The sequence below is a fragment of the Labrus bergylta genome, chromosome 5 (genome assembly GCF_963930695.1).
Source record: "Labrus bergylta chromosome 5, fLabBer1.1, whole genome shotgun sequence".
Lineage (NCBI taxonomy): Eukaryota > Metazoa > Chordata > Actinopteri > Labriformes > Labridae > Labrus > Labrus bergylta.
In genome coordinates this window covers 13,820,977-13,848,087 of record NC_089199.1, presented here as the reverse complement: position 1 = coordinate 13,848,087, position 27,111 = coordinate 13,820,977, and the positions used below count along the sequence as shown (strand labels likewise).

The 27,111-nt window shown below is 37.5% G+C and overlaps 2 protein-coding genes across 7 annotated transcripts; both read left to right on the top strand.

The window, feature by feature from the left end:
• The first annotated feature begins 590 nt into the window (after nt 1–590).
• gpr25 (G protein-coupled receptor 25) lies at nt 591–3,613 on the top strand. The gene has a single exon (XM_020642335.3). It carries the CDS (start codon nt 746–748, stop codon nt 1,859–1,861), a length of 1,116 nt encoding a protein of 371 aa, XP_020497991.1. The 5' UTR covers nt 591–745; the 3' UTR covers nt 1,862–3,613.
• A 6,275-nt stretch (nt 3,614–9,888) lies between these two features.
• Nucleotides 9,889–26,427, top strand: inavab (innate immunity activator b). 6 transcript variants are annotated; one of them, XM_065954892.1, is made up of 11 exons: nt 9,889–10,157; nt 11,968–12,021; nt 17,690–17,804; nt 19,919–20,052; nt 21,429–21,551; nt 21,633–21,864; nt 22,040–22,093; nt 22,375–22,672; nt 23,322–23,477; nt 23,658–24,357; nt 24,894–26,427. In XM_065954892.1, the coding sequence occupies exons 3-11, from the start codon at nt 17,750–17,752 to the stop codon at nt 24,984–24,986; spliced, it is 1,845 nt and encodes a 614-aa protein (XP_065810964.1). In that variant the 5' UTR covers nt 9,889–10,157; nt 11,968–12,021; nt 17,690–17,749; the 3' UTR covers nt 24,987–26,427. The 6 variants fall into 6 exon arrangements, with proteins under 6 accessions (XP_065810964.1, XP_065810965.1, XP_065810963.1 ...); XM_065954893.1 differs by lacking the exon at nt 11,968–12,021 and having other exon boundaries at nt 9,889–10,152; XM_065954891.1 differs by lacking the exon at nt 11,968–12,021.
• The last annotated feature ends 684 nt before the right edge of the window (nt 26,428–27,111 follow it).

Below are 27,111 nucleotides of genomic sequence, written 5' to 3'. Positions count from 1 at the left end.
CTTTAACCACAATTCAGAAGAGATATAACTTATAGATGAGTTACATTCTACTAAACATATAGTTAATACATGTATTAAGTACCTTTAATAATACATATTTAGATTAAATCAGATGAATAATACAAAAATGTAATGTAATCAACGAATCCATTATGAATCATTATCATTTCTTAGGATCAGACATTAATAACTGCTTTTGTTAGTATCACATGCCACCAAAGAGTACATTTCTTTAAAACAGTAACAATAAATTCTAGCTTTTATTGTGCCATATTAGAGTAGAGAACAAATGATTGCATTTAAACTTAGAATTCAATACAGCTTACTATATTTGCCATTCTACATAACAACATCTTCTTGTTTTTCTTACCATGTTCTTTTAATGATTTCGGATACCTGAGTGCCTCTTAACTGCTTATCTGTAAATGTTTTCAAACAGTGCAAAAGTTTGTCTTGACTCCATCTTATACAGCCTGCTGTGCCAATAATGTTTTCTATTGATAATTAACCTTTAAAATCATTAAATAATGTCAAACCGATGAAGAAATACATTTTGTGTCTCTGCCTGACTTAAATCAGACCTGAAAGGACAACAAGAGACCAAGAAAGACAGTGGTGCTGCAGAGTGAGAAACAGAGGGCAGAAGAAGGACCTATTTTTCTGTGGTTTCATGTGTAACATCAAGTTCTTAACCACCCTGCCTAACCACCAACAGCACTGCAGAGCCTTTCTGTGATCTATCAGCATGGATGCCTACACTGATTATACACAATATGACTACTTTTACAATGAGAACTTTACAGACAATGGATCATTTCCTTACAGTGTCACCTTGGACTGTCCAGGCTCTCCCCTCCATGGCGCCAACATCTTTCTGCCTGTGCTCTATTGCCTCATATTTTTCACAGGCTTTTTTGGCAACCTCTTTGTGATCTCCGTTGTGGGCAGAAAAAGTCAGAGAGGAGGGCGTCTGGTGGACACGTTTGTTGTCAACCTGGCCCTGGCTGATCTGGTCTTCGTCCTCACGCTGCCCCTATGGGCTGTCTCTGCCAGTCAGAATGGTTACTGGAATTTTGGAGCAATTGGGAAGCTGCTGTGCAAACTGAGCAGCTATATCATCGCCGTGAACCGCTTCTCTAACATCCTCTTTCTCACCTGCATGAGTTTTGACCGCTACCTGGCTGTGGTGAAACTGATAGATTCCAGGTCCCTGAGGAGCAGCAGTTGCATTCGGGCCACCTGTGCTACAGTCTGGGTGAGCTCACTGGTGCTTGGCATCCCATCATGGGTCTACAGAAGCGTGCAGGACCTCAGTGATGGTCCTTCATGTGTGGAAGACAACAGCTCATACTTTTTCCTGAGCATAAGTCTTATGATGGCTTTACTCACCTTTGTATTTCCCGTGTTGATCATTCTGATCTGCTACGGCACCATCATCATGCACCTCAACAAGCACTTTGCTACTGCCAATCATCGAGCCAAAGCCCGCCGCAGACACTCCCTAAAGATGGTCCTCGCCATCATCGTGGCCTTTATGGTGTCTTGGCTCCCTTTCAACTTCTTTAAAGTCATTATCATTATCTCACAGCTTTCAAATGCTGAACTCAGTTGTGATTCACAGACATGGCAAAGAAACGGACTCCAGGTCTCGTGCTGCATGGCCTTCCTCAACAGCTGCATCAATCCAGCCATCTATTTTTTCCTGGACCATCACTTCAGAAGACAGGCTGAGATCCTGTTCAACACCTGCAGAGGAAAGCCTCTGCAGAGCTTCAACTCCTCCGCTTCATTTGTCAATTCTGGCACTACTGAGAGCTTTGGAACAACTGGAGGGAGATCTCAGATTCAGATATCCGAGTGAGACTCAAATCTTATATTTAAATATGAAGTGGGTGAAGTTATTGTTCTGTTATTGTTCCCAACCGTGGGTTAACATCTCAAAGGGGGTTCTTCTGCTTGAAGATGTCATAATAAGATTTGTTTCCATGAAGTAAAATCATGATAAACCACTTACTTGATAGTTCTATCAATAGTATTTTGGTGAGAACAAGTGTGTATAGGCGTATTCTGTTGGGATTCTACCAATTAAAACAATGTGACAACATTTCCTGTTCACCTTAAAAGACTTCCTACACAATTCTCTATATGTTTAAAATTGAAGATTAGATTGTTGTAATGACAATGTAACTGAGAATGATCTAATGTTTTGTTTATAAGAAAAACCTTCACAGTTGTCCAGGATAAATCAAGTGACAGAGAATAATTTTACTGGTGTAAATACCATTTTACAAAATAATCGATACACCTGAAAAGTTGCATTTTTTTTCCCTTTCAAAATATTCTATTATGTTGTTTTTAGAAAATGTTTGTTACATTAATTATGTTTCAGAGAATGTGTGTATTGCTTTGATAAAATTGTATTTCAAGTATAAAAATGTTAAAAAAAAAAATAAAAAAAAAAAAAATGTTTAAGCATTTTTCTCATTTCAGTCAGGTTTTTAAAAATTTCAAATTTGAATTGTACAAATGTTAAACAGCAGCAATGTTGGACTTGTTTTACTGTGACTTCTTAACACTGACATTCCTGGGCTTAAAAAAACATGTTCATTTTTTACTGTCAGGTGTTGTTTTTGAAATGTCAAATATTACAGTAGATTGTCTTGCAAAAATTCATAAAGTTTCCTAATGTATAGCTGCTCAGTGTTGATCTGTAAGTATTGTGTTTAAAATGTAAATGTGAGTTTTAGAGCAATGATTTACAGAATAAGCAATAACAAGTGTTTGTGTGATAGTGTTACAATATATATTTTTAAATCTGCATTAGCTATCCAAAGTTAATTGGTTTACTTCAAAAATGTGATAATACAGAATTATACAGTTACATGACATCTGAGTATTTCTTAAGGAGTTAACTGGATATGTCTGCTCTCTTATGGTACACATACAGTACATCTAATAAGTGGACAGGATAAGGCTTTTTACCATTTATACAGTCAAATGTTTAGTTGCTGTTGTTTTTTAATCTGCACCAAACCAAGTTTGCCAGTTGATGTTTTTATACACAACGCCCATGTGACTTTTGACCCACACCTTTACCATCTTCTGTCAAGTCAAAGTCATTCTCACGTGTTATGTGAAAGTTCAAATGTTCATGTGTGCCCACTTGTTTTTCAGTTCTCTCATGTAGTCATGTAGTCCCATGTGAGAAACTTTCAGTTCACATGCTTCTTCATAGTAAAACATACTGATGTTAGGGGCAGTGTGATGCCTGCTGCAGGTTGAGCTTCAGTAAATTGCTCAAAGACACTGAGTCATGGTCAAGCCTGGGTTCAAACCACAGAAGCTGCCATTACAGCAATGGACAAAAGCTGCTCATTTTTGAGAATTGATCAAATGAAATAGTGTTTCCACAGAAATATGTACAGTATGACATTGACATTAGTGTTTGATTGCAAAATGTTCAGCTTATAGTTCAGAAGTTAACTCTTCAGTGTCCTCTGTCACTTATGTTCTTCAGTGTTGATGTGACTGTAATGTATAGGACAATAGGTGTTTGCAAATGTTGACAGTGCATGTTTTTCTAAGAAGAAATTCAAGTTTTTATGTTAAACTGTATCAGCCTTGTATTCTTGATGTATTAATAAAAGTGCTGTTGATCTAGGCTGACTGGTTGAATTGTTTTAAACTCTTAAGCAAATAAAGGGAATCTATACACATTTAAGCATATTTATGACATAAGCATGATTGTTGCTTCAGTCAAAATAGCTTGGATCACAACTACACTATCTTCAAAGACAAGGTAGAAGAGCAAATGTGGTGTAGTCAATGTCAACATCACTGTTTACCCTGTAAGATTCAAAACGTTAACACAGAAGTACTGCTCACGCTGCATCTCTCAAATCAGATGATAGGCTGTGGTTTCCTGAAGTCTACATAAGGTCCATTTGATTTTTTCAAAGGCAATAAAAAGCGTATGTTATTTCTTGTTGTCCTGTGAGCAAACATTTACATATACCTTCCATAACATGTCAAACAAATGACATTTATCCCCCCTAAAAGTTGCATTGTCTCATTTACCCTTGCGCAGGATTATAATACAATATGCATACCCCACACACAAACACACACACACACACACACACACACACACACACACACACACACACACACACACACACACACACACACACACATAACGTTGCACCCTACATTTAGAAAGTCATAAAAGATGTTAATTTTTGTGCCAGATTAGTTTACTGACTGCAAAAAGTAAACATTGAGACTGATGTGATGATCTTTTTCAAAAGGGGACTTTTCAATCAAAGAAAAAAGGAAGTTGGTTAAGTAATGAATACTAGGATATGTTTCACCTAAAGAAGTAGATGAGAACATTTTCCTGAGCATGAGTCTTATGATGGCTTTACTCACCTTTGTATTTCCCGTGTTGATCATTCTGATCTGCTACGGCACCATCACCATGTATTGTATTTTTTATTTTTGAATTGTACAAATGTTCAATAGCAGCAATATTGGGCTTGTTTTACTGTGACTTCTTAACACTGACATTCCTGGGCTTAAAAAACATGTTCATTTTTTACTGTCAGGTGTTGTTTTTGAAATGTCAAATATTACAGTAGAGGGTCTTGCAAAAATTCATAAAGTTTCCTAATGTATAGCTGCTCAGTGTTGATCTGTAAGTATTGTGTTTAAAATGTAAATGTGAGTTTTAGAGCAATGATTTACAGAATAAGCAATAACAAGTGTTTGTGTGATAGTGTTACAATATATATTTTTAAATCTGCATTAGCTATCCAAAGTTAATTGGTTTACTTCAAAAATGTGATAATACAGAATTATACAGTTACATGACATCTGAGTATTTCTTAAGGAGTTAACTGGATATGTCTGCTCTCTTATGGCACACATACAGTACATCTAATAAGTGGACAGGATAAGGCTTTTTACCATTTATACAGTCAAACGTTTAGTTGCTGTTGTTTTTTAATCTGCACCAAACCAGGTTTGCCAGTTGATGTTTTTATACACAACGCCCATGTGACTTTTGTCTGACCCACACCTTTACCATCTTCTGTCAAGTCAAAGTCATTCTCATGTGTTATGTGAAAGTTCAAATGTTCATGTGTGCCCACTTGTTTTTCAGTTCTCTCTGTGTTAAGAATTGGGTGGATTCAAAGTTGAAAAGTAGGTCAGAGTGCCAGTGTCAGGGGGTAAGGAGTTTCCAAACAGTCATTTCAGAGACACACTGCACAATCGTCACCAGTCCACATTTTTTACAAACAGTGAGTTGTTTTTTGGTTTCACGTGTAAAATAAACAGGTGTAAGTGAACAGCATTTCCACGTCTGTAAACATCTTGCATGCGCAATAAGCAGAGATAAGATGTTCTTCGTATTTTAACTTTATTCCAACTCATATAAGTTAACATTACAGGTAAAAAAGAAGGTGAAATCAATATATTCCAGATATGCATGAATGAGTTTCCTTTTTTACCTTAAGGTTTACAAATTAGATCACTTTAGAAAATTACATTTTTATTTGTTACATTTTCATATTCATGCAAAGTTTGCCATAATCTTGCCTTTTTTTGTGTTGTAGTTTACGCTGTCATGTAGTCCCATGTGAGAAACCTTCAGTTCACATGCTTCTTCATAGTAAAACATACTGATGTTAGGGGCAGTGTGATGCCTGCTGCAGGTTGAGCTTCAGTAAATTGCTCAAAGACACTGAGTCATGGTCAAGCCTGGGTTCAAACCACAGAAGCTGCCATTACAGCAACGGACAAAAGCTGCTCGTTTTAGAGAATAGATCAAATGAAATAGTGTTTCCACAGAAATATGTACAGTATGACATTGACATTAGTGTTTGATTGCAAAATGTTCAGCTTATAGTTCAGAAGTTAACTCTTCAGTGTCCTCTGTCACTTATGTTCTTCAGTGTTGATGTGACGGTAATGTATAGGACAATAGGTGTTTGCAAATGTTGACAGTGCATGTTTTTCTAAGAAGAAATTCAAGTCTTTATGTTAAACTGTATCAGCCTTGTATTCTTGATGTATTAATAAAAGTGCTGTTGATCTAGGCTGACTGGTTGAATTGTTTTAAACTCTTAAGCAAATAAAGGGAACCCATACACATTTAAGCATATTTATGACATAAGCATGATTGTTGCTTCAGTCAAAATAGCTTGGATCACAACTACACTATCTTCAAAGACAAGGTAGAAGAGCAAATGTGGTGTAGTCAATGTTAACATCACTGTTTACCAGATTCAACATCACAGATTCAAAACGTTAACACAGAAGTACTGCTCACGCTGCAACTCTCAAATCAGGTGATATGCTGTGGTTTCCTGAAGTATACATAAGGTTCATTTGATTTTTTCAAAGGCAATAAAAAGCTAATTGTTATTTCTTGTTGTCCTGTGAGCAAACATTTACATAGACCTTCCATAACATGTCAAACAAATGACATTTATCCCCCCTAAAAGTTGCATTGTCTCGTTTACCCTTGCGCAGGATTATAATACAATATGCATACCCCACACACAAACACCCACAAACACACACACACACACACACACACACACACACACACACACACACACACACACATAACGTTGCACCCTACATTTAGAAAGTCATAAAAGATGTTAATTTTTGTGCCAGATTAGTTTACTGACTGCAAAAAGTAAACATTGAGACTGATGTGATGATCTTTTTCAAAAGGGGACTTTTCAATCAAAGAAAAAAGGAAGTTGGTTAAGTAATGAATACTAGGATATGTTTCACCTAAAGAAGTAGATGAGAACATTTTCCTGAGCATGAGTCTTATGATGGCTTTACTCACCTTTGTATTTCCCGTGTTGATCATTCTGATCTGCTACGGCACCATCACCATGTATTGTATTTTTTATTTTTGAATTGTACAAATGTTCAATAGCAGCAATATTGGGCTTGTTTTACTGTGACTTCTTAACACTGACATTCCTGGGCTTAAAAAACATGTTCATTTTTTACTGTCAGGTGTTGTTTTTGAAATGTCAAATATTACAGTAGAGGGTCTTGCAAAAATTCATAAAGTTTCCTAATGTATAGCTGCTCAGTGTTGATCTGTAAGTATTGTGTTTAAAATGTAAATGTGAGTTTTAGAGCAATGATTTACAGAATAAGCAATAACAAGTGTTTGTGTGATAGTGTTACAATATATATTTTTAAATCTGCATTAGCTATCCAAAGTTAATTGGTTTACTTCAAAAATGTGATAATACAGAATTATACAGTTACATGACATCTGAGTATTTCTTAAGGAGTTAACTGGATATGTCTGCTCTCTTATGGTACACATACAGTACATCTAATAAGTGGACAGGATAAGGCTTTTTACCATTTATACAGTCAAACGTTTAGTTGCTGTTGTTTTTTAATCTGCACCAAACCAAGTTTGCCAGTTGATGTTTTTATACACAACGCCCATGTGACTTTTGACCCACACCTTTACCATCTTCTGTCAAGTCAAAGTCATTCTCACGTGTTATGTGAAACTTCAAATGTTCATGTGTGCCCACTTGTTTTTCAGTTCTCTCATGTAGTCATGTAGTCCCATGTGAGAAACCTTCAGTTCACATGCTTCTTCATAGTAAAACATACTGATGTTAGGGGCAGTGTGATGCCTGCTGCAGGTTGAGCTTCAGTAAATTGCTCAAAGACACTGAGTCATGGTCAAGCCTGGGTTCAAACCACAGAAGCTGCCATTACAGCAACGGACAAAAGCTGCTCATTTTTGAGAATTGATCAAATGAAATAGTGTTTCCACAGAAATATGTACAGTATGACATTGACATTAGTGTTTGATTGCAAAATGTTCGGCTTATAGTTCAGAAGTTAACTCTTCAGTGTCCTCTGTCACTTATGTTCTTCAGTGTTGATGTGACTGTAATGTATAGGACAATAGGTGTTTGCAAATGTTGACAATGCATGTTTTTCTAAGAAGAAATTCAAGTCTTTATGTTAAACTGTATCAGCCTTGTATTCTTGATGTATTAATAAAAGTGCTGTTGATCTAGGCTGACTGGTTGAATTGTTTAAAACTCTTAAGCAAATAAAGGGAACCCATACACATTTAAGCATATTTATGACATAAGCATGATTGTTGCTTCAGTCAAAATAGCTTGGATCACAACTACACTATCTTCAAAGACAAGGTAGAAGAGCAAATGTGGTGTAGTCAATGTTAACATCACTGTTTACCAGATTCAACATCACAGATTCAAAACGTTAACACAGAAGTACTGCTCACGCTGCAACTCTCAAATCAGGTGATATGCTGTGGTTTCCTTGTTCCTTAGAGACTGAAGTCTACATAAGGTTCATTTGATTTTTTCAAAGGCAATAAAAAGCGTATGTTATTTCTTGTTGTCCTGTGAGCAAACATTTACATATACCTTCCATAAGATGTCAAACAAATGACATTTATCCCCCCTAAAAGTTGCATTGTCTCATTTACCCTTGCGCAGGATTATAATACAATATGCATACCCCACACACAAACACCCACAAACACACACACACACACACACACAACATTGAGACTGATGTGGAGATCTTTTTTTCAAAAGGGGACTTTTCAATCAAAGAAAAAAGTAAGTTGGTTAAGTGATGAATACTAGGATATGTTTCACCTAAAGAAGTAGATGAGAAAATGTTAATTAGAGGAAAGTTTAAAATATGTATAAATATATATATAATATATATATAAAGTTCTAACAGCCACATTTTGAAATAAGGAGGCTAAACACCAATGTGTTTTTTGTATATTTCAGCTCATCATTGCAAATGTATTAAAAATTCTGATCTTCTGAGTTAATGCGTCGTACCTTTTCAAAAACAATCAATTTAATATCACCAGATACATATTCTAAAACAATACGGAGAGCATACCATTGAGCACAGAACATAACCTCATTTGGCCTATTAGGTTATTGTTGTTTTATTCTAATCAGGATGGATATCATTTAAATGATTAATAATTTCATTTATTTAACATTACGTTTATTTATCTGTTGCCAGGGCTACCCAATTAACCTGTCAGTCATTGAAAAACAAGTCTTTGGTCACCTCAAGAGAGAAATCGGCAAGTTTTAAAAGTTAGTGCGAATGGGAGAAGATCACGTCACGTGGTTTGAAGGATGTAAAGATCTCACGCAGCGCACTGCTGCCGCCTAGTGGGTGAAACAACCTGAACATAACCCAGACACCAGGGACGTTTCAAGAAATGTTGTCATGTCTGATTGTAAAAACACAAACAATTTTGGCGAGGGCAAGGAATAAAACAAAGTGGTTAAATATTGGACTGGGTTGGGTTAAATGACCGGAGATCAAGGCCCGTAAACCGCCCACCCAGCGTAGTCACCGTAAATCACAGTCTATGGTAGTCACACAGCAGCGGAAAGGTGGGTGATCTGTGCGGCGTTCACAAGCACCTCGTATTCGCTACTTCTGTACCTATTGCGATATACCTAAATATACCACGGAAATAATTTAGAGCCATTTTAAGTTTTACAAGATGAAAAATAATGGTAAGAAGCACGCCAGATGATTACGCTGCACACTGGTAGTTATTCCATTTTAGCAATCAAGTAAAACACATGCGGCAGCCGTGACAGGGTAGACATGCAAGACCGATCTTAGCCATCGATAATTCCTCGTTTATATCTCTAAATGAGATAAACTGAACAATAGTAGCTTGGTGTTATCGACTCTGACTACCTCACTTAACGTATACGCCACGTGTCGGAAACGCGGTTACCATGGTAAAGACTCGATGTTTGTTAGTTTCCTCATGTTATCGACCGCACGTGAACGCAACACTGAATTGCTTTACTTTTACTGGGCTGAAAATACACCCTCTGTAAAAAAATACAACATTTGGGGAGTTGTTCCTTATTTTGATGTGCTGTGATTTTACACTCCTCTGGACCACATAGACGTGACTTATGGACTTTGTTTTGTTTTCGTCAGCTCGTCAACTTAAGTAAGGACAAACTTTCAGCTCGGATCTGGGAGGCTGCGGTGAGCCACTGGAAAACAGATTGTATGGATGCAGATGAGGCACGATGCTAACTGGCTAACTAGCGAGTAAGGTTAGTTTTTAAGCATTTGTATACAAGTTTTGTTGGACTTACTGTGTGTGCATGTAAAGAATGGGTTTGTTTTAGTGCTACTAAAGTAGTTTTTCCTTTGGGTTTGGGAGCGCATCGTTTAAGGTTTGGGGAAAGCATTCAACTGGAAAGAGTTTTTTTTTTAGTTTGTGAAACTCTTCACTGCTGAGGCCCAACAGCAGCTCTGCAAAGCTGAGAGGGTTTCATGCAATGCATTCAAAAATACTAATAAAATATGTATTATTTAGTAGATATGCGTTTTCCAACAGTTAATTTTGACGTTATTTGACTTGAATCTTGAGCCACTTTTTGTAGATTCCTTGTGTAGTTCTCACTTTGATGCAGAGGTAAACTACTGACTACTTTTGTTTTAATTTGTTTTGCTACTAGGACGCTAAAGTCTGACTCATATCCCATCTTTTAAAGTTTTTCTGTGCTTCATGCAAAGTCCCTTGCTTTTTCATAGACAATGTTACTGGATTGCAAAAGAGAACCAACGTTGAAAGGTGTATCATAAACTACACATATATGTGAAGTTATGAGCTTGCAACATCCTATTTCATCTTATTCACAACACTTTTTTTCAACTGTATCTCTTACTGTTTTCTGCAGTGCAATAGTACCATCAGTTAGTTTGTGATTTCCGTGCATTGAAATATTTCTGCAGTCTACACATTCCTCACCATTGACCCAGAGGGCAAAAGGACAGAAGCAGCTTAACCCCTGAAACCCCCCCTGACATGCCAGCAGGACAGTAATTACAAAAAATGCCCTGCAGCCAAAATGTATTCAAACACACAAACTTTAATTTGACATTCTAGTAGAGACTTCCTGAAGGGAAAATAATTCAGCGTACATTTTGGAGTAATAGACAATCTTGAAAGGATGTATGTTACATCTGAAAAATGTGAATATGATTTCATTTACAACCTTAAAAAACATAAACTCAATGGCATCACAAGACAAGCTTTAAATGTGTCCCAGTGATATGACATGGGTGGGTGAAGGCTTGATTTGTATTGTGGTGCGCACACACTTCTAATTAGGTGATCCACATAAAATAAAACCAGTAGCCTATGTTTTTCTTTTATCATCCTCAGTTGACCTAATCGCAGCTTTAAGGCAAAACGATGCTTAAAACTGCTTGACTGCAGGCACATAGGAGGGAACTCAGCGCCCCAAGACTTGCTTTGTTTGCCTTTTAGTATTTGTAACACATTAGTGGAATTTTATTGCCCCTATTTATGACACCAGCTTGAGTTAAGCATCATTCAAGCTACATGATATGATTGGACCTGGTGGAAGAACTCAGCTGCCACAAATTTAGGGGGAAATGGGTGATCCCCTGGCAGCTGATGTCTCTTCACAAGGCGGCAGCAGTAGTCTAGCCGTACAGCATAAGAGACTCGAGAATATTTAAAGAATTTGTTTAACCAGCTGCTGTGTCGCCTACACAAAGCTGTCTCTCTGTCCCTTTGGGACCGCTGGTTTATAAAAACTATCCATGACATCCACCAACTGTCTTCTTAGATACTGGAAGAGTGTTTGTGTCTGTTGCAGATATGTTTTGTGGGCAGTTGTTTCCGTCCTCTTTACATCAAGCATTTATCTGCACTGTAGTTGAAGCTGCTAATATACTGTCGCTATCGGTGTTTGTTTAACCTCTTAACTGTTTCCCCAGAAGAGAGTGCAGTTCATCGGCATGACTGCACTTTCCTTCTATCTGATTTAAGTTATCAAAATGATTGGTATGCTTCTTTCTTTACTTTGCTTTGTTATTCTTTTAACATAGGGGAACTGGAAGTGACACACCTCTGGTCACCAACACTCAGTTTATCAGCTACAGGTAGCTAAACCTAATTTACCAGTCCTGCAATAAATCCTGTTTTCATGATGAACATCAGTGTGTTCAGTTGTTGTGAGCCATGTGACTGAGATGTGTTAATTCAGGTCTATAACAATTGTGTAGCTGTTTAGTTTAAAGTGCTGTTTAAATTCTGTTGCATTTTATTGAGAGCAGTTTCTATTATCTAGCGTATCCTGGTTTTTACGTCATGGTTTCAGTGAAAAATATCAGAAACACCAGTCAGAATTAAGAATTACTAAAGCACTACAAACTAAATCGCCCACAATCACTTTACAATTGACTCAATACCAAGCTGCTTGTTATATATTACACCACACTAGGTTTCCCTCCAAGAGTCAACAATTCCAAATAATCAGTCACTGAATTAGGCAGTTAAAGAAAAATAAATTGTTTCTCAAGCTCTTCAGAAAACACAGGACGTCAAGAGGGTCAGTGAACCGAGCTGCTGCTATCTTGTTCTTAGCATTCTTGGAGTATTCGTTGTTTATTAGGGATTGAAATATCCATGGAGGTCACATTCACTTCATGATGTTATACAATGAGATTTAAAAAAAAAAATCAGAATACACAATACAGCATCATTTTTACTTTGAAAACTACTTTCGATGTGACTTTGGGAGCTGCACCTCAAGGTACCTCTCGTTTAAACTGACTAGCCGGTTAAAGTCCATCCAGCTGAATGGTTCCGTTCAAAATGACAGGGATGTGACTAAAAAATCACAGATAGTTGTCAGCTGGAAGTAAGTAAAAGATGTCTCGAGTCTTTAAGTAAAACATGACACTTGTGTCGGCTGATATAGTCATTTGTTGTGGAATTGAACTGAAGTCTAAACTACGGCCCGGCCGATATGGGACTTTAGGGGCCGATACAGATATTGATATTATGGAGGGAAAAAAACTCTGATACCAATGTATCAACCGATATCGCTTTTAGATCTGTAGAGATAGATATAGATATACACATTTACCGATATACACTTGAAATGCTAATATCAATCGATATTATCGGCTGCCCGATTAATCGGTCGGGCTCTAATTTAAACTCCATATTATACAGCCAAAAAGTTCACTTGACAAATCAGAACCAGGACCGGCCCCAGGGCCAAATCAGTTAAAGCAAAAGTGGAATCTGTACTGAATATTTTTTATGCAGTTTGAGTGATTCTGTCTGTCATTTTAATGATTTTTTTCTATAAACACTTGTTTATGTTTTACTATAGCATAATGACACAATTTCAAAATGCATGATTTGGTTTTCTGTACATTTGGAGTCAGTTATTAGCTCAAATGTACGCTGAAACTGATCAGTGTATCAGTCGGCTGGTTCACTGGTCAAACTTTAATGTTGGCAGCAGCTGGTATTTTAAGGTGGGCTGCGAGTGCCTACAAATATGTTATTAACTTGTCTAATGTCAACTAAACAGCATATGAGACAATATATTTGACAGTATTTGAATGCCAAACCTAAAGGAATGAAACCTAAATGTGGAGGTTACTTCACCAAATATCTGCTGCCCTGTTTATCACTATAGCTGCTGCTGCTTTCTCGGTGCCATGTCATCTGAGATCTGATTCTTGAGTGTCTGGGAATTGCTGGACCGTTTTCTTTCTCAGAGTGCTGGAGCACCAACATTCCTGGAAAGCCAAAATGAATATTGGGATTCAGAGTGAATGTGAGTCATGCAGTCACAGAGCAGGTGTTGCTACCAAGTCTCTGTAAATCAAGTGGACGATCCCACCACTGAATGTTTGCCTTTTTTTTTCTTTTAATTTTTTCTTTACTGGTGGCATTAATGGAGTTCTGGCTTTGGTATTCTCTAAGAAGACAGAAACAAGATTAAGTTAAGAAAGGTATTAGGAAATCCAAGCTAATACTTTAGTGTGTGCATGATTGCTTGTTCAGTTTTACTTTTGACGAACGACCAGAAGATGGCAGCAGGAATGCAGTGGCCAGATATTTGATCTTTGCACTCTCGGAGCTGAAGTGTCTCACTCAGTTTACTGTTTTCATTGTAATCACAGGAGGCCATGGAGATCATGAGAAAGTCATCATCAGGCAGATATATAGTGTGATGAACGCATGGTGTTAAATTAAGCTTTGTATATTTATAAGTTAAAGCTTCTCTGAGGAGTTTTTTACTTTTTACTGAAACAAAGTAAAAAAATATATATAAATGTTTCTTATATGACCCACAAAAGCAAACAAGACCTTTCTATGAAGTTACCATGCTGAGTTAAACTGCTGCTGTGGGGTAGGGGTCAGATGAAGTGAAAGATTCAAGAATCTGTAAAGATTCACAGTGAGTGATACAGTTGACTGTGGAAATACAGTAGGGTGTCATCTTTTGTTAAAAAATAAACACCACTAACCCATATAAAAGACATCATCAGCAAGGCCTAAGACATGCTGCTTAATTCACAGGGGGCACAGAAAATGACACAAACCAGAAGTTACTCACTGGAGCTTTAACACACAAACCCAAGCCCAGAAATGATTGATAAAGCCAAACAATAAAATAGCCACTTTGACTGCTTGAATGACCAAATAACTTTGTGTGAATAAATGACTCCGGTAATATCTAATGTGTATTTTCTTTTTGATCCATCTGTCAAAAATCTTGGCAAACCAATTGTTTCGTCAATAAAATCCAGGCCCTTTTTTTACGAGGAAATGTCTAAAATAAAGTATCCACATTCGATGAGACTGTTAATTTGATCTGTTTTGTCCAAAAATATTTTCACTTTACTTTTTAAAAAAAATCATGAACTCTTCATATTAGAGAACCTTGGATCCATTCAAATGTCTTCTATGCCTAAAAATGCCCAAAATATGCTAAATGAATCCAAATTGCTGCCAGTAATTGTTCTGACAATCTACTCGTCAGAACTCGTCGTTTTAGTACTCAAATGATGATGATGGTGATTTAACCTGTTGCACACATCTCTTTGTCATACATCTCAGTCTAGTTTGGCAGCTCCTATCTATCACAACAGATAAAGGATGAAGTGAAGCCTCATTTTCAGTATCTTTTGTTGATGATGACAGTTTCACAGACAGACGGTGACACAGAGTTTTATGATCCTGACTCAAGTGTTCAGCTCTCTGTTTGTGGCCACTCCTCTTGAGCAGGCAGCACTTTGTCAGAGCGATTCTCTCATTCCTGTCCACACTCTTCACAGCCACGCTTTCTGACGGAGCTCAGTGGCTCATTGGATTTTGACACTTTGTAGAATTCTCTTGAAGTAAGTCATTTTATTTAGACTTCCATCCTGCAGTGTTTTATTGTTTTCATTAATCTGGTTTTCGTCTGGGTGTGTTTGGATTAATGTGGAATGATGGTTTTTGTGTTTTGCTTGTGATTTGAATGTCTTCGGTCAGTGTGTTTCAAAGGTCAGTATAGTTTCTCAGCACCTTCAAGGGAGGGCACAACTCCTCGCCCGGCTTTGTATGAATGTTTTGTATCTCTGAACCCAAACAAGTGCCCTTAACAATGTTTTTTTTGTTGTTGTAAGAAGCTCCCCAAACCTACAACGCTTTTAACCACATCACTAGTTTTGATTCCTTCACTTAAAAGCTCTGCCTTGATCAATATTTGTTGAGGGTGGTTGAAAGAATTCTCCTGCAGTGTTTTGAAGCACTGTTGTTGGGTTTTAGTCTTGAAAAAGGTTGGTTGTTTGATCAGTAAGGTAATCAACATGGCCGAAATGAACAGAATACTGAAACCAGCGACCACTTTTATATTTGTTCAGAAAAATATCAAGCAAAACTGGCAAACATATTTAGTTCCATCCTCTGAGATATTTACTTTTGCTGCCACTGTACTAGTTCGTATTGTTTCAACTGCAAACAGTTGTGGTTTTTGCCTGATGGTCTGTTAAAAAAAAAAAAAGCTCTTTTAGGTCGTCTCCCTATCACAACATGGGGATATTATTCAAATGGATTAGTGATGGGATTAATCAACACTTTATTTTATTTTGTAGACTTACTGAAAAAGGTTTCTCTTAGTTGGATATGTTAGCTTAGCCATCTGACCATCATGTATATCTGCCTAATTAATTAAGGTCATTTAATCGTTTTAGTATTAATGGCTGTAAAACTAGTTGTCTAACTTGTGTTTTAGTTTGTTTTTCAGCACTGCAGCTTGTTGTTTGACTGTGCTGCACAGAGGCTTTTTTCACCTTAATTTTGCAAACACAGCAGCCAATTATCAGTGAGTTAGGGGTGTGAATGCACCAGTCACTGTCATATGAGCTGTGTGGAGGATGTGTCATGTTAGGGATGGTGATGTGGTATTTGTTGTTGATCCCTGTACTCCTTCAAATTTGGCAACAACAACAAGCAACTCTTGCTAGTTGCTACGGATAACTGCAGCTCATTTAGTCGTGTTCCCAAACAACGGCTGCTGGGAAGCTTTCTACTAACAACTGAGAAAAACTTCCCTCAATGTCTTCGTGCAATCACTGCGACCTCCTAGTTAATAATCAAGCCAACAAGTTTCACAGTTTTTATTTGACACCAGCACATACACATGTACATATACCTATATGGCAGCTCATAAACATACTGACAATAAGGGCTCAGCTCCTGCAGCCTGAGCCTATTATCTGAAGGAACACGATAATGACGATCATGACATCAGAGGCAAACAAACAGGCAGGCACAGGAAACACTCCAGACATGGCAACGTGTGTGTACTCATTCTGTGAGAGGCTATGACTACACCTTACTGTAGGTCACACCTGAATCACTACAGCAACAAGATGTGGTAATTGGCCGGCTTTGGAAAGCTTTTGCTAATGCTGTTTCAACTAAGATTTAGTTTTGGAATTAGACTTATCATCAGCTGTAACATAAGTACTTGTTTGTAATCCAGAATTAACAGTTGTTTTTTAAGTTTCACAAACCCTGAGTTGACTCATGGAAGCTTCAGGCTTCACCCCAGTGTTTTGATTTTTTTTTACCGACAGATGGAGAATTATTACTGCCTTAGTGTGGTGTCAAAGGCTGCTCAGTTTGGAGCATGAGCTGGTGAAATGTATATTTTTAACTTGGGTGGGAATTGCGGGGTAACTCGAGATACTATACGGTACGCAATACATGGCCCAGGATACATCACAATATCTGATTAACTAAAGAATACAAAATGTCCGTAAAAAGGTCAAGTGCATGATTAATTAATTAATTAATAATTGTATCACGTTAATTAGGGCAACAACATATGACATTATCAATATTTTGTCAAGCTCCTAATGATCAATGTTTTGTATTCTTTAGAATTTTGCACTGTATTAATAATATGACCAAATTTGCAACATTCAGCCCTGGAACTTAAACCATTTGTTAGATGTCCCAAAACTATATTCTTATGTTGATTTCATAAATTTACAGCTGGTCGGCTAATAACTCAAACTTACAACAACTTATTGACAAGGCATCTCAGTTGAGTCCAGACTTAAACATTTATTGTATTCAAATATTTGTAAGCTTTTCACAAACAGGACAAAATGGAAAGTTTAACCTTTGTTTTATGAAATAAATGCCCTTGTTTGGGGTTTGTTTTACAAACAGGTGTTTAGATATGTATTCTGTTTTAAGAGTGCCACAGATGACAGATGCTTTTGCTAACACTTACATTATACTTTCCAGGAAATGGTGAGAGTCGACACTGCCCTCTAAAGAACAGAAACACAAAGTCGATTAATTTACATGGAGTTCAACGGAGAGATCAGTGACACTGACAGCGGCATTATCCTTCATTCAGGTAAGCATTTTTGTGTAGTACATTTTAGTATCTTGTAGAAGGAGAGCTGTCCCAGTCACAGTCGTCTTTGTGTTGAATCAGTGTTTCCCAAACTATTTTTGCCGGTCTCCCTTGACACCCTCAAATAAAATTACATTTTCCAAATGCCAAACCAAATACCAGCATTTGTCAAAACTTCTCCTCCATTCATTTAGTGTCAGGAATCACAGCTTGTAGGAGGGCACATGCATCAATGCTATCATTTATAATCCACACAGTTCATCAAAAGTTTGTTGTTCACAGTTTTTAAATCTTGATTCTTTGAAATCTACATCAGCCACGATGGCCAGCATCATGAGACTTGAAGTTACCAGAAAACAAGCTGGACTGCAGATGGTCTGGGTTGGTAACCCAAATGTTTCAAAAGCACAATGAGCAGTTTCAGTGAACTACTTTGATTATGAGAAACAAAGTACATTTACAGGAATGAAGTTATGAACAATTGATTAAAAAAATATTCTTTGATTTTTAAGAATCTGAATAGTTTAAAATTCAGATTCTTACATTCATTACATTTTTCCCTTGGTGAAAAATGTAATTTTGGTTTAAGGGCCAAGTATCAAGCTCAACATTGTTCAGTCAACCTTCCACTTCTCCACATGAACTAGTCCTGCCATGTTGTATGTGTTTGGGGAAGTAGTTGAAAACAAACACACATACAATGCATGTGCTTCATCGTGACTTGTTTGCCAGTCATTATGATGTCAACTGTTGGTTTTTGGCCTAGAGTTTTGTATCTTTGCCAAAATCCATCTTGGTTATTAGCAGTAGTAAGAAGTGACCATATGGATGAGAGATTCAAGCTGCTTCTTTATTCAGGTTGGGAGGGGTCTGTTGTAGCACTTTGTCTGTGACAGGAAGTTGTGCCATAAAGCCTTCTACTGTTTTTTCTCCTATATTACCCTAAACAGCACCTGCATTTATATAAAAAGAGAGTAGATAGAATGCATTTTAAAAGCCCTTCAGTATTGGCTTTGAAAAAAGAGGTTTTACACTTCTTTTTTACAGTCTGTGGATTTATCATCACTCTTTCTTGAGAGGATTTAAAAAAAAAAAATGAAGCTCTTGTGATGGTTTAACATATTTATTGAACAAAAGGGCTGATACATAATGTATTTAAAGTGATAAGTTTATAACTACATAAATATTAGCAATTATTTACATCATCTTAGGTTCTGAATTAAATATTTTATGGAAAGTGTTCTCTCTTTTCTGGCATGTTATCGATAAAATCATACATTTAATTGATATAATCATTAATGAATTAAGGATGTGAAACTTAAGTGAATTTTTTGCTTTTTGTATTTTAGATGTTAGTTCCGATTTTGTTAAAGTAAAGTCAATAAATGTTGGTCCTAAATATTGTTTCCTCCGTCCTACATGCTAATAGTAGTTGTTCTGATAGATGTGTTTTCTCTTCACTCAGCAGTGTCTACTGATTCGTTCTGCTCTTTCTGACATTCTTTGCGCCCTAATTGAGCCACGTGATGTCTTCTTCATACAATGAAAAGTTAAGGTCCTGAATGAATGGGGGGATTGTCACTCTTGGAAGGTGAATTCTTTATTCTATTATAGTGCTGTCACACTTCTTCCTGTCGCACCTCAGCTGTTTGTAAATACCTGCAGGAGTTCAGTTAATAATCTCTGAAGGTATGTGGCGGTCAATGCATGTCGCCTGAAGCCACTCCCACTGGCCTAATCTTAATGTCATTAGTCACCACGGCTACAGACTGCGCCAGTCCAACACTCACATAGTTATGAAGATCCTCACACTCATTTTTGAATGCCAGTAATGAAAACAAAGGTAGCAACAACAGGTAGGTTCTTTTAAATGCAGTCATTGTGTTTGCTATAGAGGCTATGAGAGTTAATCTGAAGTAATGTAGTGCAGATGTACTTTCTGAATAAAATAATGGATGTGCTCCAGTAGTGGAAAAATACTTCGGAAATGTATTTCACTGTCAAGTTGTATTAAGTACTTCACACTTTGTTCTCACATGTTTAGGACTGAATAAAAAAGTGTAACTGTAGAAGTCACATAATCGTAAAGGCCTGTGTTTTGTTCTGTTTTGTAGGCTCGGACAGCCCAACAACACACACAAAGGATGTGACCACGCACACGCGAGCCATGAAGCTCAAACATCGAGATCTCCAAGACAGCCTGGAGATCTGCATACTGGAGCTGAAGAAACTCTGCATCAGAGAAGCTGTGAGTAGAAGGAATCAACAAGCCAACAGTTAAAAAAAATCCACTGAGTGTGCATATTAAAATTAAATCACATCAAAAAGAAATGAGTCACATAATTGTTATAATCTAAGTTCATTAAAGGCTTATTTAGTACACTTGGACAAAATCTAACTTAAAAACAACTGTTACATAATCAGACAAGCTGCAACTAAATGCTCCCAATACTGCGTGTGATTCAGCAGCTTTTTTGTTAGATGAAGTAGGTGGGGTAGTTTAGGACAGGATGTTCGATGACGCATTTTCCGCAGGTTAATGCAGTACGCTAAACCAGGAGACTTTACTAAGTTGATGAGCTTAAAAGACGTAGGTATTTCACAAAATGTTTGCATTTTTAGTTTGTTTAAATTGGCTTCAAAATGGATTTATTGTTGCATTGTTTTTTCTCTGCCCACTAACTCCACTGAGAGGAAAGGATAGGTGTCTGTCCCTCTGTGTTGATAACCATGGGGCCAACATACAAATATTCTCCCTTTTCTATAAGACCCACATTGTTGTGAAATCAGATCAAGTAATGTTGCTGCAGTTGACTTTTATATGCATCATTGCTTTGGGAGAAGTTCAGTCAGTCAATGTGTTTTTTATGTTCCAGTAACAGCTTGGATTTGAATCCAGCATGAGACCTTCTATCAAATATCAACCCTTCATTTCTAATCTTTTCTGCTTCTTTTTGTGACGCGTATAATCAAAATGAAACCTAAAAATTCCCACAGTCATTTCAAAACTGGACACACTTCTGAGAATCTCATGCGTCAGTGCTCCTGGGTTAAAATCCCAGGACTGATCATTCTTTCCTGTTGACACTTGGGCAGGGCACTCCTGTTGGGACACGCTCAGGTGAACTGCTAGGAGGCATAATACCTCTCCCTGCTCTTAGTGTCAAAAGAACAAGTTATCTGATTGGTAATACTTACATTCACTCTGTCTGTAAAGGTGGCTGGACAGGAGTGACTCAAAGTAACAGTGTTCTTATGATGGTTTAGTGAAGCCAGTAACCGTGCACAGTCATGCTTTGGGTCTTTTTCTGACATGGATACTCGATACAGTGATAGTGATACCCAAAGAATGTGTTCAGAAAGGAAATATCTGCAAAAGCAAAATTATGCAACAAATTCCTTAGTCGTATTTGCCTCAACATGTAAGAAGTGCAGGAAAAGATATTGGTATACTGCCTCAGACAAAGCTGTTCATTTTAACATCAAAACTGTTTTTTTTGTGATATCTTTATTTAGTCTGTGTCACAAAACCCAGAATCTGACTTCAGCAATTAGACTTTTGAGAATGTTCACATGTTTCTTTGTGCATGGTTTGATTTGTGTGTTTTTTAATACATTTTGTAGGAGTTGACAGGCCGGCTGTCAGATGATTACCCTCTGCTGCCAGGAGAGAAGCCTCCGCAGATCCGCAGACGTATAGGAGCTGCGTTTAAACTGGATGAGCAAAGCATCCCTCAAGGAGCAGAGGTAAAAGCAGCATCTCCAGATTTAGACGCTCAATTGAAACATTGTTTCAGAAGTCACACTGTTGTCTGTTTCTTTTTTCAGGAGTCAGAGCTGAGTTTAGTGGATGCTGAATTGGCGCTTCAGATGAAGATATATGAAGCGGCACGAAAGATCTGTGATCAACATCACATAAGTAAAGCTGTCAGAAAAAGCCGCTTACAGCAATGCAAGAGAGAGGAGAAAAAACTCAAACGCCTACAAGAGATGGCTTTTCAGCTGCGAATGGAGCACGGACGATCATCACCACTTCCTGCTTTTAATATTGCACAACATGGTAAGAGGCGTCCAGACAGTAGAGGTGATAGCGTCATGTCAAATCCTTTACGATCTTCCTGCTTTTTTTGCTTCATAAATTAGTTGATCTTAACCAAAGAGTCCAAAGCTTTTTATAGATTCTTATAAATGTATTATTTAATAATCAAAGCGTTTGGTCTGTTTCCATTTCTCAGATCTGGGTACATCTGATGACAGCTCACTGTCTGATTCTGTAGTTCAAGATGAAGGTAAGAGTTACCTTGACATTATTACCACAAAGTTAAAATGTGTTGTCTTCTAGTAATTGATGAGTTCTACATTCAAAAGCAGTTTAAAAGCAGAAAAATGTTGTCATGCAACCTTTTGACTTTGAAACATGTGGAGATGTGAGCCAGTAAGAACAGAGTTCTCTATTGTCTCGAATAATGCAGTACTCTTGGTCTTCTTGATCAAATATTTCTTCTCAAATGATACCCGGAGAGTCTATAAACAATTTACCAACTTTTTCAAATGACTTATTTTTCTCTAGAAGTGACAAGCCAGTCATCACAGCAGTCCACAGGACCAGGAGACATGGAACCCCCCCAGCCTCTCCCTGTGTCCTCACACTCCTTTGTAGACAGCTCCTACATACCTCCATCTACACCTCCGCAGTCAGTGCCGCTGACCCCGAACCAGTCTCCCCATCCGAACGTTGAGTCTATGCAAAGTTTGAACTCAAGCCCTGCGTATGACCTTCCTCCCATCCAGCATAGTCCGTGGACGGAGTCGAGTCTTGACCAACCATACCAGAAGAGCAAGAAATCACGCTCATCCAGCAGGACAAGGTATCAGAGCATTTATCATGACTCCTTTCCTGCTCAGCCAGTTTTCAGTTTTGTTTTTAAGTGTAAGATCGTTAAGTTTGAGTCACTTTGTGAATGCTGAAAAACAAATCTAAACGGAATCATATCTGTGTGCACTCCTTCAAAGATTATTTTACCTGTCAAGATGTTGTAGAAACATGGGTTTTTTTGTACATTAGCTGCTTTTTTTTCATAGTTGTGTGATCATGGAGCAGGATGAAAACACATTTGCTTTGAAGTTATGTTGGGGAAAAAAGATCAGAAGAAGATCAGCTTAGAGAAAAGTCATTTCCAGTTAAAATCCTGTTTCTGCCCCGTGTTATAGTTAAGTTGATTTCAGAGATGTTCATGAATGTGCAACAGTGCCATCTGGATTTACAACTGTGTTCCCACAGTTAAAGAGCCAGCACAGAGCTGTTAATCATGCTCAAAGTCATATTATGACTTAAAGGTTAGACACAGGTATATTTATTGCTCAGTAGTCAGTAGCTGCAATAAAAACTGTAATAATTTGTTTCTTTTTGTCAGATGAGGTTGAGTTTACATAAATCCCTTGCACTAAGTATGTCAGTTATTCTAACTAGGCAAGCACAAACTGTAAACTAAATGTAATATGTATGTTTGTTTTCAGTACTCCAACCAAAACTGAGTTGCTGCCACCCTTGGAGGCCTGCTTAGCACAATCATCTCTGCCCATGCAACTCTCCCATCTAAAGCTGAACCGCACCCAGTCCAACAGCACACCCTCAACACCGGAGATGCGTGTGCACAGACAGCTCTCCCTCAGGTAGCCACACCTAAAAAAAAACACTCTTACTACTGTATGTGCAATTCCCAGTGATATCATTTACCTGCACATATTGGGTTTTTAAAAGAAGAGAGATATATATTTCAAAATGAAGATAGTCTGCTATGTAGCCATACTAATGTGTTTGGTATGTGACAGAATGTCTTGTGATTTGCACAGGTTATCCAACCCTCAATCTCCTCTAGAAAAAGACCGTGGTCGCATCAGAGGTCCAAGGCGGCGACTTACAGAATACACGATAACTTTACCAGAGACTATGCCCCCTGCAGTGAACTATGGGAACCTTGCCAGCTCTGAGGACAGCAATTCTGAACACTCATTTACGTCTTACACCAGCTCACCGTGTCAGGACTTTCCCTGCAATTCACCCCGTCAATATCAGCCTGCAGTCATGCACTCTAGCCCAGTTAGCAGCTATGGACCCCAAGTCTACCAACGCGCTGTCTTTTACAATAATCCCAGGCACCAATCCAGTCCCAGTTTTCCGAAAGCCTATTACAATGAAGAAATGGTCTACCCTCCTGATCTGGACTTGGCACAGAGTTATTACACCAAGCCAGCTCCCTCTCCTCCCAACAGATACGAGTATCGGTATAAAGACGCTGCCTTAGCCCAACAGAGAGCACAGAGGCCTACCGATATAAGACTGTCCCCCTCCCCGACACAATGGGACCATCCACAGTACCGTTCTGCCGGTCTCCCACAACAAGTAGTCAACGAGCAGCTCAAGTCCTGGCACCGCCGCAGTCGGCTGAAAGACCCCAGGTCCCGTTCTCTTGACAGACAGGGAGCAGTCAGAGTAAAAACCATGGCTACTCGGGAGTCAGCCGGCTACATAAATCAGAGGTACCATGAGCAGGTAAGCAGAGAAAAAAAAATTGTTGCTTGAATCTATTCAGACCCATCTCACTTCATAATTTGTCAATGCATTGAGTAAGTTAAATGTACGCAGCAGGACTGCTTTTGTCTTTTTTATATACAATCCGAGCAAACTGCTAAAGATAAATATGAATTCAAAGACTTTTGTATGTAAGTTGTTATTTACTTCGTTAATAATATAACAGGGTAAGGTATTTAACCCGCTCTTCTTGTATAGTGTCTTGAGATAACATTTGTTATGAATTGGTCACATACAAATGAAGACAGATTGATACTTACATCAAGAAAAGGTCTGGTAGATTTTAGCATTGGAGTCCTGACGTGTTTGTCTTGCAGCAGAATAGGACAAAGATATATGTATAAAAAGAGACATATACTAAGTCTTCCTGTAATTAAGAGAATAAGTAGCAGAGTCATTTACATCCAACCGAATAAAGTGCATGTGTGTCATCACACACCTTCACCTCTTATCATGATTCTAAAATGACAGTTGCTTTTTCTGTTTTTAACTTTAAGCTTATCCCGAGACGACCTCTCCAGAGATCTGCAGATGACTCTCAAGCACACTGGGTTGTAGATGACAGCTCTCACTACATGAGTCAACTGTGAACCAACGCCACATGGACTTTTTTCAACATGCCATCCTTAAAAAAAGAAGACATTCTAACAATATAGTGCAGTCTAGGAAAAACCAGTACACAAACTGCAGCCTCTGGGGTTACTGTAAAGCTCTATCTAACACCTCTGACTCTGTCACAGTAAAGTTGAGTGCAGAGTGGTTGTATTGGATTTTGGGGTACAACTGCTGTTTAGTTTGTTTTGTACTAAGAGTGGCAAATTAGGTGTCACAGGTAAAACTTGTTTAATGAATTAAGTGAATTTGAAGAGATAAAATACTTGCTATAACTTAGCACTGTTTGAGTTATGACTGTTTTTTGAGAACAAGATGTCTAAGTCTGACACGATATATCAGTTGTCAGCTCTGCACTGGTTGAAAAAGTCATTAATACAGAGAGTCTTCGTCATTAATAACATGTTCATTTTGATATGTAGACCTGTTAAACAAATATTAACATGAGCAGTGGTTGGAGACAGCTGCAGCTCTCGAGGCAGATGTGCACAATGTAGGAAGATGGAAAGAAATGTGAATGTTTATTAAATATGTTTTATTCTTTGAATTAACTTTTAGGTTATTGTTTATGAAATTCTAGACGTATAAGGATATCATTATTATCATTTCCAAAAGCTAACATCTAAGGCTGTTTGGTAAACTGCTTTCGGTACCTAACTTGACAACATGTTCTACATTAGACACTCTTTTATGTAGCCAGAAAATCACTGCCAAACTATTTGTTTGAGGATGGGCTTTAACTTTTTGTATTTTGTTTAGGGATGATCATAGTCTTCTTCTCTTTTCTCACCAAGCTGTTTGGAGAATAGAAAATCATTGTAATATGATGTAAACATGCAATGTGTCCTCTTTTTTTTAAAACCTACATTTTTGTTTATTATGTTGATTTTTGTTACCACTATTATGAAATTGAGCTGCTTAAATTTAAGATTTGTCAAACTTGTCTCGTTTCCATACATGTGTATGGCTGTGCCGATTAACTTGAATTAATAATCAACGTAATCAACTAGTTGAAACTAGATATGAACTAATCACCGGATGTAAAGTGTAGCAAATTAAAACAAAAGCAGAGTCTTGATGCTTGGCAGCTATTAAGGTGTTAAATTGAGATGAAAATGTATTGAGCTTTAACACAATCTTTAACACTGTCTGTGTGCACAGGTGTTTGATACAGCGGATCACCAAACATGAACCTTTTTATTAGAACCACTACAAGTCGTCATGACCCTGAGTTTATTTAAACCAGCATTGTGAAAGACTGCCTAGTCGAACAATCATGTATCCTTGCGTGCCTCTTTTTTACTGTCTTTTTAAAAATATTTATATTGTAGTTTAGGTGGACCTGATTATGTGTTCTGTTACTGAAAAAAATCTGTGAATACATTTTTCTTTGTGGAAGAAAATAAAGAGTAATTTTTGCATCGTGCTGAGTTTCCTTTACTTACAATGAAGGTTTTTTTTTAATCGGATATTCTGACATGATCTGTGAAAAATCAAGAAGGGTATATAATTAAATTAATGATAGCTAAATGTCATCAAGCACTTCAGGGTTCTGGTACACTTAAATTATTGATCTGTCTTTAATCTTATAAATAAAATGTGCTTTATCTTCAATGAAAATATACCTGCTGTGAAAAAGGCCTGTTTAAGCACTCTGTTTACATTTAAATCTACCTAGTGTTTCTGTGAACACACCTGACAGGTAACTATCTCATGAAGTGGATTATGAACTTTAGAAAGTGCTTGATGTTGATGTTAACATAACAGCTTGTTATATAACAAATACGCTTTTTAGCTGACCCGGTTAAAGTCCTAAGAAAGTGTTTGATGTGGATGTTTTTTATTTTATCAAAGCATTAATCAATAATTATTAGCTGTGAGAATGAAGACTTTTATCCACTCGCTCAGTCACAGTTCATCAATGTATCTCAAATTAAAACTTGGATTATTTAATAATCAATACCCTGGAAACAGGAGTTGTTAATTATATATTTTTTTAATGAAATCTGTGAATTTTAGAATCTTCACCAAAACGCAGTACGGCAATATAATTTATACAACTCTTCCTCGTGTTTGTTTTTGCGTATTTTCCAAATATAAATA